This window comes from Misgurnus anguillicaudatus, chromosome 24 (assembly GCF_027580225.2).
Source record: "Misgurnus anguillicaudatus chromosome 24, ASM2758022v2, whole genome shotgun sequence".
Lineage (NCBI taxonomy): Eukaryota > Metazoa > Chordata > Actinopteri > Cypriniformes > Cobitidae > Misgurnus > Misgurnus anguillicaudatus.
In genome coordinates, this window is record NC_073360.2 from 1,962,438 (window position 1) to 1,977,897 (window position 15,460).

Here is a 15,460-nt window from a genome sequence, read left to right on the forward strand (position 1 = left end):
TATCCCATAATAAGTTACCATGCCTCTGTCCTATAATAGATATTCAACTATTGTCGAGAGCAATGCAACATTGTAAAAAAACTGCAATATAAATACATTTGACTTGCCTGTAAAAGTAATTATTATAAAATGTTTATTAAAATATATTTACAACTCTGAATATTTAATACATTGCAGTAAACAAGTATAGCTTTGTGCAAATCCTATTTCTTATTTACAGTAATATACTGTAAATATACAATAAATGTTCAATACATTGAATAATAACTAAAGACGAACTTTTGCAGTGAGCAGCAGAGTGCCACTTTCAGATGACTTACATGAATGAATGTGAATTCGATTTAGTGAACTGATGTTCCTGTAACTCTGTGATAGTTTCTCTGAGATGCTGGTGACATATAGCCTACAGAAGTTTCTCTCAAGCAATATTTTCCATCCATGTCTTTCCTGTTTCTCCCCCCTGTTAAACAGATGCGAAGAGCTTGGCAGAGATGCTAATGAGGTAAATATCTAATATGATACAGCGGTAAATGTCAGTGTACATTGCAATGAATGTAATTCCTTTTGTATTGTTTGTATGTCTCCAGTAAAAATGCCCGTACGCCGGACACAGTGAACAAACAGCAGCAGACTCTGAGGATGCACATCGATATCCCACGAGCTCAGCTACTCATCGAAGAAAGGGACACTATGGAGACAATCGGTAAGCGTGCAATAATAGCTGTCATCGCTCAAGTTTTTCCTGTAGCTCTCCCGTATTACTCTAATATCTCACTCCACCCTCCGGTTTTGTTATTTCTCCCGGGAAACTTCCATAATTTGTATGGCCCTACCTCGTTATATGAATAATCACATCAACATATTATTCCAAGGTTGTCCAGTTGCCAGATCTTTTATGAAATGTATCCTACTCACAAAATAGACATATCATACAATTTTGAACCAGTCGCACTGATTTTAGTATTGTGCAAAAACAACATAACGTGGCACAAGAAATTACAATGGCACGATTGCACTGTGGAGGAACAGAGCATAGACATTAAAGAAATAACGAGGCCACAAATTAGCTGCTGGATCATGGGTCAACAGTGCCACTATTTTAGTGGTGGCAACTTCCCCATTAATTTCATAGCAACTCAGGCCCGGTGTCAAGGGGGGGCTTGGGGAGGGCTTAGCCCCATCCAGCTAAGCGACAGGCATCGGCTCCATGTCATCTTTAAGTCTGCTTTTTAGCACCTTTTCAAGTTCATTCAGAATAATCTGAGGCCAAGGCGCACATTAACTGATAGAGGACATCTGCATCTATGTAGTTCAATATTATAAAAACATATACACTTTGATGTGGAAGTAATACAAGACGCTTTCCTATCCACTGCAAAAAAATCACAGATTGTTTATCTCCAGTACTTAACACTCATTGAAGACATACTTTAAAACCATCAGCCCCTAATAAAAAGCCCCCCTAATACTTAAAACCTAGAATCGCTCCTGCACAGCCAAGCCTGGCGAGAGAGAGCATGGACAAATTCCAAACTCCAGGTGGCGTTTAGTGACTTTTGCATCTGACCTCACTGACTTACTATACTTGAAGGGGGAACGTACGATTCTAGACCAGCCATGTTAAAGGTCCAGTGTGTAGATTTTTAGCGGCATCTAGTGGTAAGATTGTAAATTGCAAACAATGGCTCAGTCCACAGCTCACCACTCTCTTTCCAGATGCAAGTATAATAGCCACCACAGGACAAACATGTTGGGAATTGAGACAACGTAATGACAAAATTCGCTGTATAAAACAGTTTGTTAGTTTAGGGCTACTGTAGAAACATGGCGGCACAAAATGGCAACTTCCAAGTAAGGGGACCTGCGATGTGTGTAGATAAAAACGGCTCATTCTAAGGTAATGAAAAGAATACAGTTCTTTTGTAAGGTCTTTATACACCACTGATAATATAGTTATGTATATTATATTGCATTTCTGTCATTAGATCCTTCTATATACACAATGCACCTTTAAAAGATAGTTCATCCAAAAATGAAAATTCTTTCATCATTTACTCACTCTTACAGTATGTTGTTACAAACCTGTATACATTTCTTTTATCTGATGAACATCTAATAGTGAATGTGAATATGAATGAATATTTGTAGTCTTTGGTTTTAATCTGTCACCTCTGTCTTTTTTAGATGACCGCTCCACAGTGTTGTTGACTGACAATGACTTTGGAGAAACTTCAAAGCAGAAGTCATCAACTGTCACCCACACAGTGCACTACCAGTCTTTATCCCAAGCCACCGGACCACTAGTAGATGTGTCTGACGCTAGACCTGGTACAAGTAAGAGCTGAACTTATCTAGATTAGAAGTACAGTTGGTGTGTAAGTATGTGAATTGGGAACATCTCCTTGTTGTACAAGCATGGTTAAGGTATATCTGGCAGGTTATACTGTAGGTGGCAGTACAAAACATTGTTAGTAAAATTAATAGATGCCCAAAAATAAATAATTAAATGAAACCAAACACCTAGGAATCACTGTTGACTTTGCTTACATGATGGACTATCATACATCTTGAAATTTATTTGGACAAAAATGACAGTTACCAAATCCAGGTTTATTTTGAATAGAAGTGAGTTACTTGTAGCTGGAATATCTGGTTTATAGTTAACCTAGAGGGGAAATGACCTATTATGTAAATAACTTTTTCGGCACCGTTCCGATAACAGTAATGTTTTATTAGCTGTGTATATCTGTTTCCTTAGACCCCACTGCCCGCCGTACGGCTAAAGCAGGTCCAGCCACACGCAGCCGCTATGCCAGCCAGTGGACTTTGAACCGTCCGCATCCTCCTGTTTCATCACATACTCTCACTACTGACTGGAGGCTACCAACACCCCGCGCTACAGGCTCTGTGGACAAAGAGAGCGACAGCTACAGCGTCAGCCCCTCTCAGGACACGGGTAACTGCCAACATGTTATATAAAAGAGGGTCATATCATGAAAGAGAAAGTTGTGTTTGTTTTTCTCCAGTAATTTACTACTGCAGAATTTTTAGAACCTTTACTTTTATCCCTAGTCCAGAACTAAGTCCATTTAAAAATACTTTTATAATAAAGATTTTAACTTGTTAAAATTATAATATGAATGCCCTCCTTAAAGGTCAACGGACTGGATGACCTTTCAATGACCTGGATGAACTATGACTGCATGGTGCGTCCAGGTCATTGAAAGGTCATCCTGTCTGTTTCATAATTATTATTTATAATTGAATTGAAAAATCCATAGGACTAGTTTGTAAAAATAAGAAGTATGAAAGTATTTGAAAGATATGCTTGCTTGTCAGCACAATCTTCGATTTGCTTTAAAATGGCACATGAGTAGTGTTGACAATTTCTTCTCATTTTAAGCAACACACAACTATAGAGAAAAGCAATGGCATTTAAAATGTATGAATGTTTTCACAGACCGTGCTCGCAGCAGTATGGTTTCTACAGAAAGCGCTTCTTCTACATACGAAGAGTTAGCCCGAGCCTATGAACATGCCAAGATGGAGGAACAGCTGCGACACGCTAAGTTTACGATCACAGAGTGCTTCATCTCAGACACATCATCCGAACAGATGACAGCCGGCACCAATGACTACACAGACAGCCTGACGTCCAGCACACCGTCAGAGTCAGGCATCTGCAGATTCACTGCTTCCCCACCCAAACCACAGGATGCCAGCCGGGTCATGAATATGGCCGTGCCTAAAGCACACAGACCCGGTAAGACAAAAAACAGTGGGAAGAGGTTATTGACGCATTGCTTACATGTACTCTGATGAAACAAACGTAGAATCCTGTAGGCTGTTTTATAAACCTTGTTGTTTGAAATGGAAACGGAGCACTTTCATAAAGCAGATAAAGTTAGCACATTGTTTAATGGCATTTTATTTTTTAAGATGGACTGGCCTAATTTAAAGTAGGCCAATAGGGCTGTGTTATGTAGAAATGCATATTACCATTTCTAAGTAAATAATAGAGGAAAACCTTGGCTAATTTATTTGTAAATCAATGTTACATGGGATTCTTATTAAGAGTCTTAATACTTGATTTTTTTAATTTTTCAAAAGGGGTACTTTTTAAATGTTATGGAAAATGGACGCATTTTGATACTGTAATAGGACTGAAAGTTACAGGATTTAGAAAATACATAAAATGACCCTCATGTCATAGCTACAATATCACAAAATGTACAGAAAAGAAGATGAGCTTTTGGTTTTCTCATGGCCTTTACAAGAACCAAGATTGTAGGCAACAGTTTACTTTCGCATTGGGTTGACGTGGACTCGATGCACATTATCATAATTCCCACTTCTAACTCACAGCCTGTAAGTAGTCCATGTTTTTATATTTAAAGAATTTGCTACTGACTATTTAAACCATGATTCAAACACTTGTTTTGAACAGTGTAGAGTAGCTCTGGTTGTTTGTCATTTCTGTGATTACAAATGCAGACATGGTTTGTCTTAGTATCTTTACCTGTTACGTTCTGCTAAAGCCTCGCTGGCAAATTGGTTGATCCGCTTGGTCACCTGCATTTTCTGAATCAGATTTGGCTCTTGTTGATAAGGTAGTAAAGACAATTTTATCTTCTGTTGGGAGCTAATCTTCCATAAATGGTAGGGAGCGTCACTGGCCAATCACAACGCATTGGATAGCTAGCCAATCTGAGCACACCGTGCTTTTCAGAACGTTAAGCTTTGTAGGAACCGACGTGTTTCATAAAGGCGGGGCATATAGGAGCAACAATAATGTACAGTGTGTGTTTTTAGCTATAAACTATGTGAACCCACTGCATTACATTAAATACACAAATTAACATTATTTTTATCAATGTAATAGGGGCCCTTTAATTGTCTATAAGATTGTAGTTGAACAGTTACATGTACAGTAGTATTAAGAAAGAGGCCAATCTGAAATAACCCAGAAACATCCCCAAAAACCAGAAGAGAAATTAGTTTGGTTGACCACTTTGACCATAATGAACATGAACTAGGCATATAATCTGATAGGAGCTTGTTTATATACTGTAATGAGTAGCCAAATCACTTGCCTTATTTAATTGATGACTTGCAAACTTTTTATTTTATTCAAAACGTAACATTCAGCTGGTGCAGTGACATCAATATTGGGCAGTGATCTTCACTATTTTTCTACCAGTCAAATGTGTAACTGGGACAAGTTGATTTCCCGTAATGACAAAATACAGGATTTCCTTAATACTAAGCATTCTTATAGTATGTGTATGCAGTGCCCCCCGAAACACTAGGGGGCCACCTTTCTCTTAATTTTATGTGGCGCTGCACAGAAAGATTGGCGAGTGACAGTCCCGCGAGAGCATTATGCTTGCATGACAAGCAGTCTGATCTCACGGTACTTTTATGTCATATGACAATCGCTCTGTGCAAGTGCTGCATGCAGTTGAACACGCTTATCGACGTGTGTCTTGATATAATGGTATGGTTTTTTAACAAAGTTAGCATCCGGAGCAGAAAAGACAGAAAAAGCACATGCCTGCATGATCATATCACTGTATTATTTTACTGCCATGCGAGCCACAAATTAAAGTTGCCGAGCCGCATGAGGCAATGAAGAACACTGCTCTAGAAAGTACTCTACCAAGATTTGATGGACTATGTTATACTTTTGCAAACATTTTTTCACTTTAGACCAACAGGGACTGCTTTATTGATGGCTGTGAGCTGGAAATCTGATGTCCAGACACATTGCTGTCTTTGTTTAGCATCAATAGGTCTAAAATTGCCACTGTCTGGGTCTCCCAGGGCTGATTTTAGGCCCAGACTGATCTTGGGTTACAGGTTTAGGGTTACTGTCTCATTGTGAATGTGTCTGGGCACTGTGTGCACTTACAAAAGCCTCAATTAGAGCACAGCCACTGTTTTATAATGCTAGCGCAGCGGGCACACACGTTGCATTGACATCGACTTTATGGTCACAATAGAGCCACTGAATGTGAAATGAACTCTAAACACAGCCCTTATTGGAACAAGTCGCATGTAATACAGTACCCCTCATTTACAGAATGTCCTATGAGAGTAATATGCCCCGAATCACTGTCATGATATCCCAGCATTCACTTATTTAATGAGCCAAATGCTGTACCTCAAGTAACTTGTCAAATGAAATTTCTATGAGAGGAGAATTAGATTTAGGAGATGAGGCCTTTCCTTTTTACGCTGGGGTTAGTAACCCCTGCTAAGTATCACCACATTATTATGTTCCAGTCTTGAGTCTAGCGTGCAGTTGTTTGTTGCGTAGTGACAGTTCAAGAAAGCCACAGATAAGCAGATGCTGTGCAATAGTATACAATGATGACTCACGGTTTGAGTACTGAAACTGTTCAGTTACGTAACCTTTACAAAGGTCAAATTGGCTAGTGATTTGACAACATTACCTGCCATTTTTACCCACATTTGGCAGGTTGTCGGGTGTTAATTTCAAACCCTGATCGTAGGCACACTCCTGACCTAAAGGATATACCAAAAGATGGAACAATTCTTAACTATTCTTTGGATAAATTGCATGAATCCTGGGTTTATGTTTCATGTTGCAATCTGATCATATTTTGTCCAAGGGATAAGAAATACCATAATTATCTGATGTTTTATGCTATTCTTTCTTAAATTGAAAATGCAGGCTAAAGTGTTATGAACTAATAATTATGAGATTAGGAGCATCAAATTTGATTTGACATTGATTTTAATCTTTGACATGACCTTACTCAGACGATATTAAAGATACCAAGACTCTGTTTTTACAGAATGTTCTTTACATTATGTGAATGGTTTTATGTAGAAAACAGTAAATACAAAGGCTTTAGATTTTCACAGGCAGGGTCAATTTTTTTGTATTATATCTGAATAAATACAGTGCATGACCACTTTGAATAACTGTTTGTCTCACGCTTCTGCATTATTGCTGCCACACAAAACCTTCTTGGTTGTTTTAGGACTCCTTAGACATTTTTACTCCAGTTCAGGCATTTTCATGTGCGGCTAAAAGCCAATAGTGGTTCAAAATCTGCTTTAGGAGTTTCATATTTCCTTTATAAAACATCCCTTTATGTGGGGTTAAAAGTATGGTTTAAAATTAAGATATACAGGTGTTAAGAGCTTACGAAAAGCCCAGCACATAGGCTTTTTGTTTTTAACCGCACTTTTAACACTGGGTTAAGCAGTATTTCACACTTGTAATTTAGAAGCAGGGGTTATCCCTAAAATTAATCTAGGGATATGAAACCCTGCTCTAAAGCAGTGTTAGCACTGTTTTTACGTGGTTAACCCCGCATTGTGGTGCCAGACGTGTGCAGTGTGAAAGAATGGGGCTTAGAATGACTTGATGCTTAGCAACAGATAGCTATTTAGAAACTGAAGAGCACGTACCCCATATCACGATCTGTGTCCTATAAACCCCTGAATTGGAGTAAAGACATCTGCCTATGTAGACGTAATCAGTAAGAGCTCACTAAGAACTATTAAGACCCAAACTCAATAATAAGAGTTTTAAAAAGTTACAAATAAATGTAAACCTCTTGGTGCGATTAAAATCTTAAGATGTTGATTTAGGACTAGCGTTTTTATTTATCTGGTTGTGAAAATCAAATTCCATGTCTGCACAGTGCTCACGCTTACACAACTGTGCCTGTCTTGTAGGAGGTGAACTGGTCCATCTACCCCCATACTTACGCATGGACTTCCTGCTAAATCGGGGAGCGCCCCCTTCAGGTCGGGAGGCCACAGGCCAGACTTGTATGGACCCACAGAAGAGCCGAATAGTGAAAAGGCCAGCCCTGCTGGCCCCGACGCCCTCTGAGACGCCCTCGTCCGCCCTCTCTTCCTCCGGCCCCCCCAGCAGAGAGGCTGTACAGCAGTGGCAGCCAGGGACTTCCTCCACACTGCCACAGCGTGAGCCGGGCGACCTGGCCCAGGCCGCTAAACTCAGCAGCTCCCAGGAATCGCTGCTAGACTCCAGAGGACACCTGAAACAGAGCAACAACCCCTACGCAAAGTCGTACACACTGGTATAACACAGGACTATAGCTACGGACCACATTGCACTGTCACACAAATACACACGGGAGGACCTGCTGAGAAAGATGAGTCCTGTACATACATTTTGAATTGATAAAGAAATGAATAGTTTTCTTTGCATCTGTATATCTTTCTTTCTATCTCACTTTTCTCACTTTTTTTTTACACTTTCCTCCTCTCTTGCCCTCTTTTCTGACTGAGTTGGATTTTTTATGTAATCATTTCTTTATTTTAAATATCACTATTACGAAGATTGCCAAAATTATTTATTTAAATTGACAGAGGAACTACTTTTGAATTTAAATCAAGGATAATTCTATAGTCATTATTATTATATAAAAATAGAAAAAAAATTATGAAAAAATGATATTAAAAAAGCGGGTGTGGTCAGCTCTACAGGAGGATGTCACATTCTTTATCCATGACTCTTTTGTTGATGAGGTGCAGTCGGCGATTTTCGCCGAGGACATTGAGGAACGCATCAAGTCCAGCCGAGGAGTCACACGTCCACATTTTCAAGTCGTCTCAGAATGTTGTGCTTTCTAAGGACTGCATGGGCACCTGAAAATAGAAAATAAATCCCAAAAGAGACACTAAAGCATTATATAATGTTATAATATATATTATGACAGCTTATGTTATAATATATATCTATATATGAAGAGATCACTTTTTTTGTGGATAATACAGGGAAAAAGATTTGGTAAATAAAGTCCTTAGTTATGTTGGCACACATCTGGTTTGATTAGAAAATTGAAACTGTTGGTTTCTCTTGTCTTTTTTCGACATTTGGAGCCTTTTGTGACTGCGTATCTTGTGGTTTCATCTGTTGAGCATGTCCAAAACAAAGAGAAGATAATGAGAGAAATTTTCTCCAAATAGCTTCGTGAATGAACGGTACCTGGTATCTGTTTGTAGATGGTGTGGCCTGGTTTGTGTTCGACACATGACAAAAAAAAGATATTTTAATTGAGCAATATGACACTGGGTTTACTAATCATTTCGTAATTTTTGGACATCTTTAAGTACTAACAGATATGAATGTATTCAGTAATGCATAATGAAAAATAAACCCGAAGATGATTGACAATAAAGAGACAAACTAATGACAAAGTCTCTAAACTATAATTGAAACACCTGTGTTAACTGTAAAAATAAAAACATTTACATTTACATTGCACATGTACAAAGGTTTTATACACTATGCAACAGTTTCAGCTATTTATGTCTTTAGTTGGCCAGCCTACTATTCGAATGCCAGGATAGAAGCTTGCCTAAAACACCATAATCATTGCATTAAGAAATTTCATTCCCATCACTGTAAAGTGGAATGTAACAATATAATCTATATTTTAATTGAAAAAGTTTTTATTCTTTATGGTACCATTTGTTGCTTTAGAATTTTTTTTAAACACAATAGGCTTTAAAGTAAGACATTACTGTATTAGAGTAATGGGAATCACCACATACTGTTAGCTAGTAAAATGTGCATTAAAAAAATGCAGCATTCTTGTCAAATTAACATATTTGTTTATATATAGCATTATTTTTACAGTGTATGGTAATGAGAATACACTTGAAGATGCTCCATTGCAAACAAATATTGTAGTTTTATTTAGTTTAGTTTTATTTTGATTTTGACCTGGACTAAAGCTTTCCCAAAACTGCTAACAAAAAAACAGCCACCTGCTATAAGTCTGTATATAACGTTCAGCCTTATTGGCTGGGTTACACAGAACATGGTAAAAATCAATCAAAAGATTTTATTTTATAAGATTCATTGATTAAACATTTTCACAAGTATTCATTAATTGGACATATTTCCATATAATATGTCAGGGCAAATGACTTTGTTGCTGATTTGTTATTGACATAGAATTTTTTCCTATAAAAGACTTTTTAATTTAACATACATTTGAATCTAAATAGGGAGTTGTGATTTAAGGTGAGGTGATTTTCCGGGTAGTTAATAAAAATGTTATAATTTTACTATAATATGATTGAATTTGAATATAATTTTAAAGTTAAATGTTGCTATTTTATGCAAACAAATGCCAGGTCATATTTAATGATAGGTTTTGTCATGTCTTAAATAGCAGAAATAGCATAACCAGCTAAAATAACACCAGTATAGGGTTAGATATGGTTTCAGATAAATAGCTACTGTAACTGTGTCTACTCAAGCCAGTCATGTATTGCTTTACAACCAGAGCGGAGTCATTCTGAAGCTTAATGTCAAAATGCTTTACATACTAAAATAATGACCAGGGAGAATCAAATTTCTTTTATTGAACTCTCCACTCCATTTTAACACTCCACTGTCAAAACAGTGACACAACAGTGTGTCAAGCAGCAATCGTGAAGGACTATATACATTCGGATAGTGAGCGACTGATTTAACTCTACTCTGTGGTTTGATTTTTTAACAAAATGATGAACAGCAACATGGACACACTAGCCATTTATCAAACAGAAGGCTGCATCCTCCAGAGGTGACATATGCAGGCTGCATATGTTATCAAGTCTGGTTTATTTAAGTTAACTGAACATTACATTCGCAGGTCATAAGCATATTACAAAAATGTACGATTAACTAAGAATAATAGTTAAATTTATAATTGTTAACTTATTCTGAAATAAGATAGTCTTTATGATGTATGCAACCTGCAAATGCGACCTCTAAAGGATGCGGCCTGCCGTTTGAGTTACAGCCATTATATTGGTGTGTTATGATTGGTCGGGTGGGTGATGGGTGAAATATAGCTATTATTAAGTGTTTCTGCTTTACATTGGATCCGGTGATACAAGTTAAAGCTCTCAGAAAATTCAGTATACAAATAGATGAAAGTTTGAACCCAGAGAACACACATACTTAAAGAAAATGTATACTTTGTAATGCACTGTGAGTCGTTTTGCATAAAAGCATAAAATGCCAAATGCATAAATGTAAATGTAGTGGGTAAAATGCACTTATTTGGAATTTATGTGCACGTTTTGAAAGTATATTAAAATCCACAATGCAAGCAGCAATCCACAAATGCACAGGATATGATGCACAAATGTGTGTTCATTTAGTTATATATTTTTGTGAAATAAATTTTTGTAGATAGTAATCTATTGATTTTAAAATACATGTGGAACAAATAGAAACCACATCAAGATATTTTTTTGTTTTTGTTTTATTTACTATTTATAGGTATGTTCTGCCAAATTCCTAATAAAAAGTAATGTTTTTGTTTGCATTTTTTTGCAGACAACTGAAACCAGACAAACTAACAAAAATGCAATGTTTTCAGATCTTGAATACTGCACAGTTTATATTCATTTTAAACAACACAGCGTTGATGTTTTGACATGTATTTTAAGAACAATTCAAAACTAAATATTTGATGAAGTAACAATGATTTTTAAACAAATCTATAATGCATTTATTCATGGTATTCGTGTTTGTGGATGACTTTGTTTTCACTCCTGAGGTTTGCTTATGTTGGATTTCACAGACACTGGATTGAAATGGTCACAATATATGTAGAAATGATGATTAAAGGCAAAACTGTAGCGATCCGTGTCAGTCAATGCAGAAAAAGAGGAAAGTTCGATGTTGGATTTGATGGTTGTGTGTTCAGTGTCTTGTGCCACTGAGAATTGGTTGCTGATGTATGATATTTTATCAGTAAAAGGTTTGCAAAATCATTAGCTAACAATGAGGATGTGGGTGGAAGGGTACAGAGGAGAGAGTTAAACTATGGTGGAATAGTGTATATTTTTACTGTCTTTCATTTAGTTCTTTTTCATATTTTTTATTGCACTTAACATAGAAAATCTTAGAAGTTTGGACTGAAAGGAGAGGAGCAGAATTTCATATTGTGTTTACAGGATTACTTTCTGTAACCTTGATAATTAATACAACACAAATGTATCATATTGAAACAATGAAAAAATACTTTTAGGAAAACACATAAAGTCACTTTATTCCTTTATTTAGTGACTTTGAATAATTGTATTTCATTGTGTTGAATTAACATGAACAAATTCCATTCAACACTGCATCGGAAAACTATGTCAAGTATCTAAAAATAATATGTTGAACATTCAAAGTCTACATCATTGTAGGTGATACGTTGCTCTACTTTTTTGACAGTAAACTTTCTTTCTAGAGGAGTAACTGTTTTTCAGGCAATAGAAAATAATGTTACCACACTGTCATTGCAATTGTAACTCTTTTTGCATTTAGAGCTGTCCTTACAGATCACCTGTACCAGATCTTATTGCAAGGTATGAACAAGGCCTGTGTCAAATACCACATCTGCCAATGCAAAGACAAATAAAATCCAGAATGTAACTTAATGATCCAGCTTTGAGATTAGTTTTAATTAAAATACAATGTTAACTTTCAGATACATATTTATAGTTGTTGAATGAGACAGAGTCTGAAATGAATAACTATGGTACCATGATGTTTTGCAAAGGAAGAAAAAAAATGTTTGACCAAAGCAAACCAGACAAAACTTGCCTAAAGTCATTTCACCTATTATGAAATTCAACTGTGAAGTGAACATGGCAAGAATTGGGAAGATAAGCTAGAAATGATTCAATGACATTGGTTTCAAAAGATAAACTATTTATAGATCTCCACTGATAATGACTGAAACAAAACTATATTCTGAAACATATAACACACACCGTTTAACAAACAGTTTCGGACTAAAATCATTTTAAGCAACTCAAAATGAAAAGATTTTGTGATTTCACAGAAAAGAACAGATCTGAAATGTACATCATTGGTTTACGCTTCAAATCTTTGAGGTAAAGGTATGTGAATAATACTTGGCTAAAGTAAAGAAAAAAATCTATTGATCTAATTCACAGTTACAGCTGTAAATTATTTGCTATTTTATGGAATTACATATATCAGTGATCAACTTCTCCACGCCATCCTCCCTTGAGTCCATACAGAATGTATTCAGTTACATGCAACATCAAACCATGTCATACTGCTGTGGCCATACAGACAGAGCAGTCCGCTGGCAGCTACTATTTTTCATCGTTTTTCTTCTTCTGGAACTTTCTGAATTGCGATTGAATGGCGACAGCTGCCTTCTCGGTTTCCGGGGCATCCATGTCAATGTCAATTTCCTCTGGGATGTCTTTCTTGGAAGCATCTGGTGAAGATAAGGTGATTGTATTAGACCAACACTGTATAGCCCTTAAATTAGGAGTTTGCCTAAAAATGTATGTTTTGTCATCGTTTACCCACCTTCATTTGTTTTAAACACTAAAGGTCATCATTTAATAAATATCTGGTTGGGTATATTGGGTGTATGCAACTGGCTGATCATTTTCCAGATAAGATCAAGTTTTTTTTATAGTTTTGGCAAAAAAATCACAATATTTAATTACTTTAACAGTCAAATTGTGCCGGCCGCAATCGCACCACTTTAACCCTACATTCAGAACCTAGAGCCATTAAGAACCATTCAGAGTGCTAACACAAAACGTGTCTGTGTCAGTGCCATAGACTAAAAAGGTGTCTCTACAGACTTCCACTATAAAAAATAAAGTCAAAAAATGGCTGCTGACATCCTGCAATGGTGACATTAGGTGTGTTCGACATCGGCTGTGGCTGGATGTAACTGATCGGCGAGATTAGCCGCGTGCAGGCGGGGAGGAGCTGAAAACGGAGACGTGGACGCGCTGTGCTTCCCGTAGCTTGCTGCATTTACGTCAGGCATGGCTGATCACGTGCCGTTTGCTTGCTTTATCGCATTAAACATGATTTGTAAGATGTAAACTACATAAAAAGTGAATTATACTGTTTTGAATGTCCGTGTATGTCCGTGTATGAGTGGAACTGAAGAGGCTTAAAGCATCTGTTTTTACAAGAATAAAGTTCAACATAAGCATATATTATTTAAATACCAATGTAGTGGGGTCTACGTTTTTTATCCATTTTATTTTGATGAAGATGACACAATATAACATCGCGACTACATGAAAAGAGCTTTAACTGTTATAAAAATACAGATTTGTGAGCATTTGTGGAACTGAGGGGGTGAAAATAAGCACGAAACACACGTGATTGTTGTCATGTGGTGAATCCGACCAATCTTGAAACAGCTGTGTCGTCATTATAGCCCGTGCAGCTCCTCTTCGCGAACTGCGCTGGCTAGCTCAGCCGGCTGATCTCGAATCGCTTTCGCGGTATTTATAAACCATATGACACAGTCACGTGCCTGCAGCGCCAGCTGAAGTCGGACAAAAATACTAACCGGAATGCACTGCTTCAAGTCAGCCACCGATCGGTCTGCGCAGCGCCGCATGAAGTCGAACACACCTATTATCTGGAGCCAGAGTCTGCGTAGTAGTGATTGTGAGGTGGAGCCGGGGTATCAAGGCCCCGCCCATTTTCCCCATTTGACTCAATCACAAACACACAGATCAAGTTGTCACACCCCTCGTTTTATAGAATCATAGAATATAGAAAGTACATCAACATCATAAGAATTAACTCAAATGACAGAAACAATCATTGGTAAAAGTTTGATTTTAACATAGTCCCACGTTCCATTCGTTTACATCAGGGGTCACCAATCCTGCTCCTGGGGGGCCGGTGTTTCTGCAGAGTTTAGCTCCAACCCTAATCAAACACACCTGAAGCACCTTAATTAGCTGCTTAATTAGGGGGCGATCAAAATGTCACTTTTTAGGACGTGTGTGTGGCACGCCTGGGGCCTCATTTATAAAGCGTGTGTACGCACAAAACAGGGCTGGAAACGTGCGTACGGCAGTTCCCACGCAAAGGTTGTGATTTGTAAAATACAAACTTGACGGGAGAATGGGCTTGCAGGGTGGGATCTGAGGATGATTCATGTACGCAGACTTGCAGGTGATCTGTGATTTATAAAGGGAACATTGCTTTGTTTTATAAGTCTTAATACTTTTTGGCCTATGCCATTTTTGGGTTTTATGCATACGTAGACTTTTAGTAAGGATCTTACGCACAGTTTTATAAATGAGACCCCTGGTCTGTGTCTTTACCCACAGTTGAGGTCCTGGCCACATGTGCTAATTTTCAAAAATGCCAACGTTAAGAACACTTGGCATGCACTAGATCAGGGTGGGTAAACTTTTCTGACTCAAGGGCCACATCAGGTTTGGGAATACAAAAGGGACCCTATGTTTGATGAAGGAAGCCTTATTTATTGCAAATAATCACTCAAATTTCTACCATTATTGTATGCATGGTCATACAGTGCCTTGTAATACTATCTTTACCCTGTTTTTTTACATTTCTAAACAAAAAGTTTCCTTCTTAAGCCTTGTGTATATTATTGTCTATATACAAATATGAAGGAGATGTCTAGTGTAC

At 37.4% G+C, this 15,460-nt stretch overlaps 2 protein-coding genes across 3 annotated transcripts in view; one reads left to right on the forward strand and one right to left on the reverse strand.

Annotated features, from left to right (window-relative positions):
* Positions 1-11,405, forward strand: part of dscamb (Down syndrome cell adhesion molecule b) — a 157,508-nt gene extending 146,103 nt beyond the window's left edge. Inside the window, exons 28-33 of one of the 2 annotated variants that reach the window (XM_055195610.2) lie at positions 472-502; positions 588-703; positions 2,185-2,328; positions 2,759-2,956; positions 3,461-3,763; positions 7,714-11,405. In XM_055195610.2, coding sequence (XP_055051585.1) covers positions 472-502; positions 588-703; positions 2,185-2,328; positions 2,759-2,956; positions 3,461-3,763; positions 7,714-8,087 — 1,166 coding nt within the window. In that variant the 3' untranslated portion in view covers positions 8,088-11,405. Of the gene's footprint in view, positions 1-471; positions 503-587; positions 704-2,184; positions 2,335-2,758; positions 2,957-3,460; positions 3,764-7,713 lie in introns of both variants that reach the window. The other variant, XM_055195609.2, reaches the window with a different exon arrangement.
* Positions 11,406-12,084: 679 nt separating this feature from the next.
* Positions 12,085-15,460, reverse strand: part of pcp4b (Purkinje cell protein 4b) — a 28,999-nt gene continuing 25,623 nt past the window's right edge. The window contains exon 4 of the mRNA XM_055195611.2: positions 12,085-13,253. Coding sequence (XP_055051586.1) covers positions 13,126-13,253 — 128 coding nt within the window. The 3' untranslated portion in view covers positions 12,085-13,125. The remainder of the gene's footprint in view (positions 13,254-15,460) is intronic.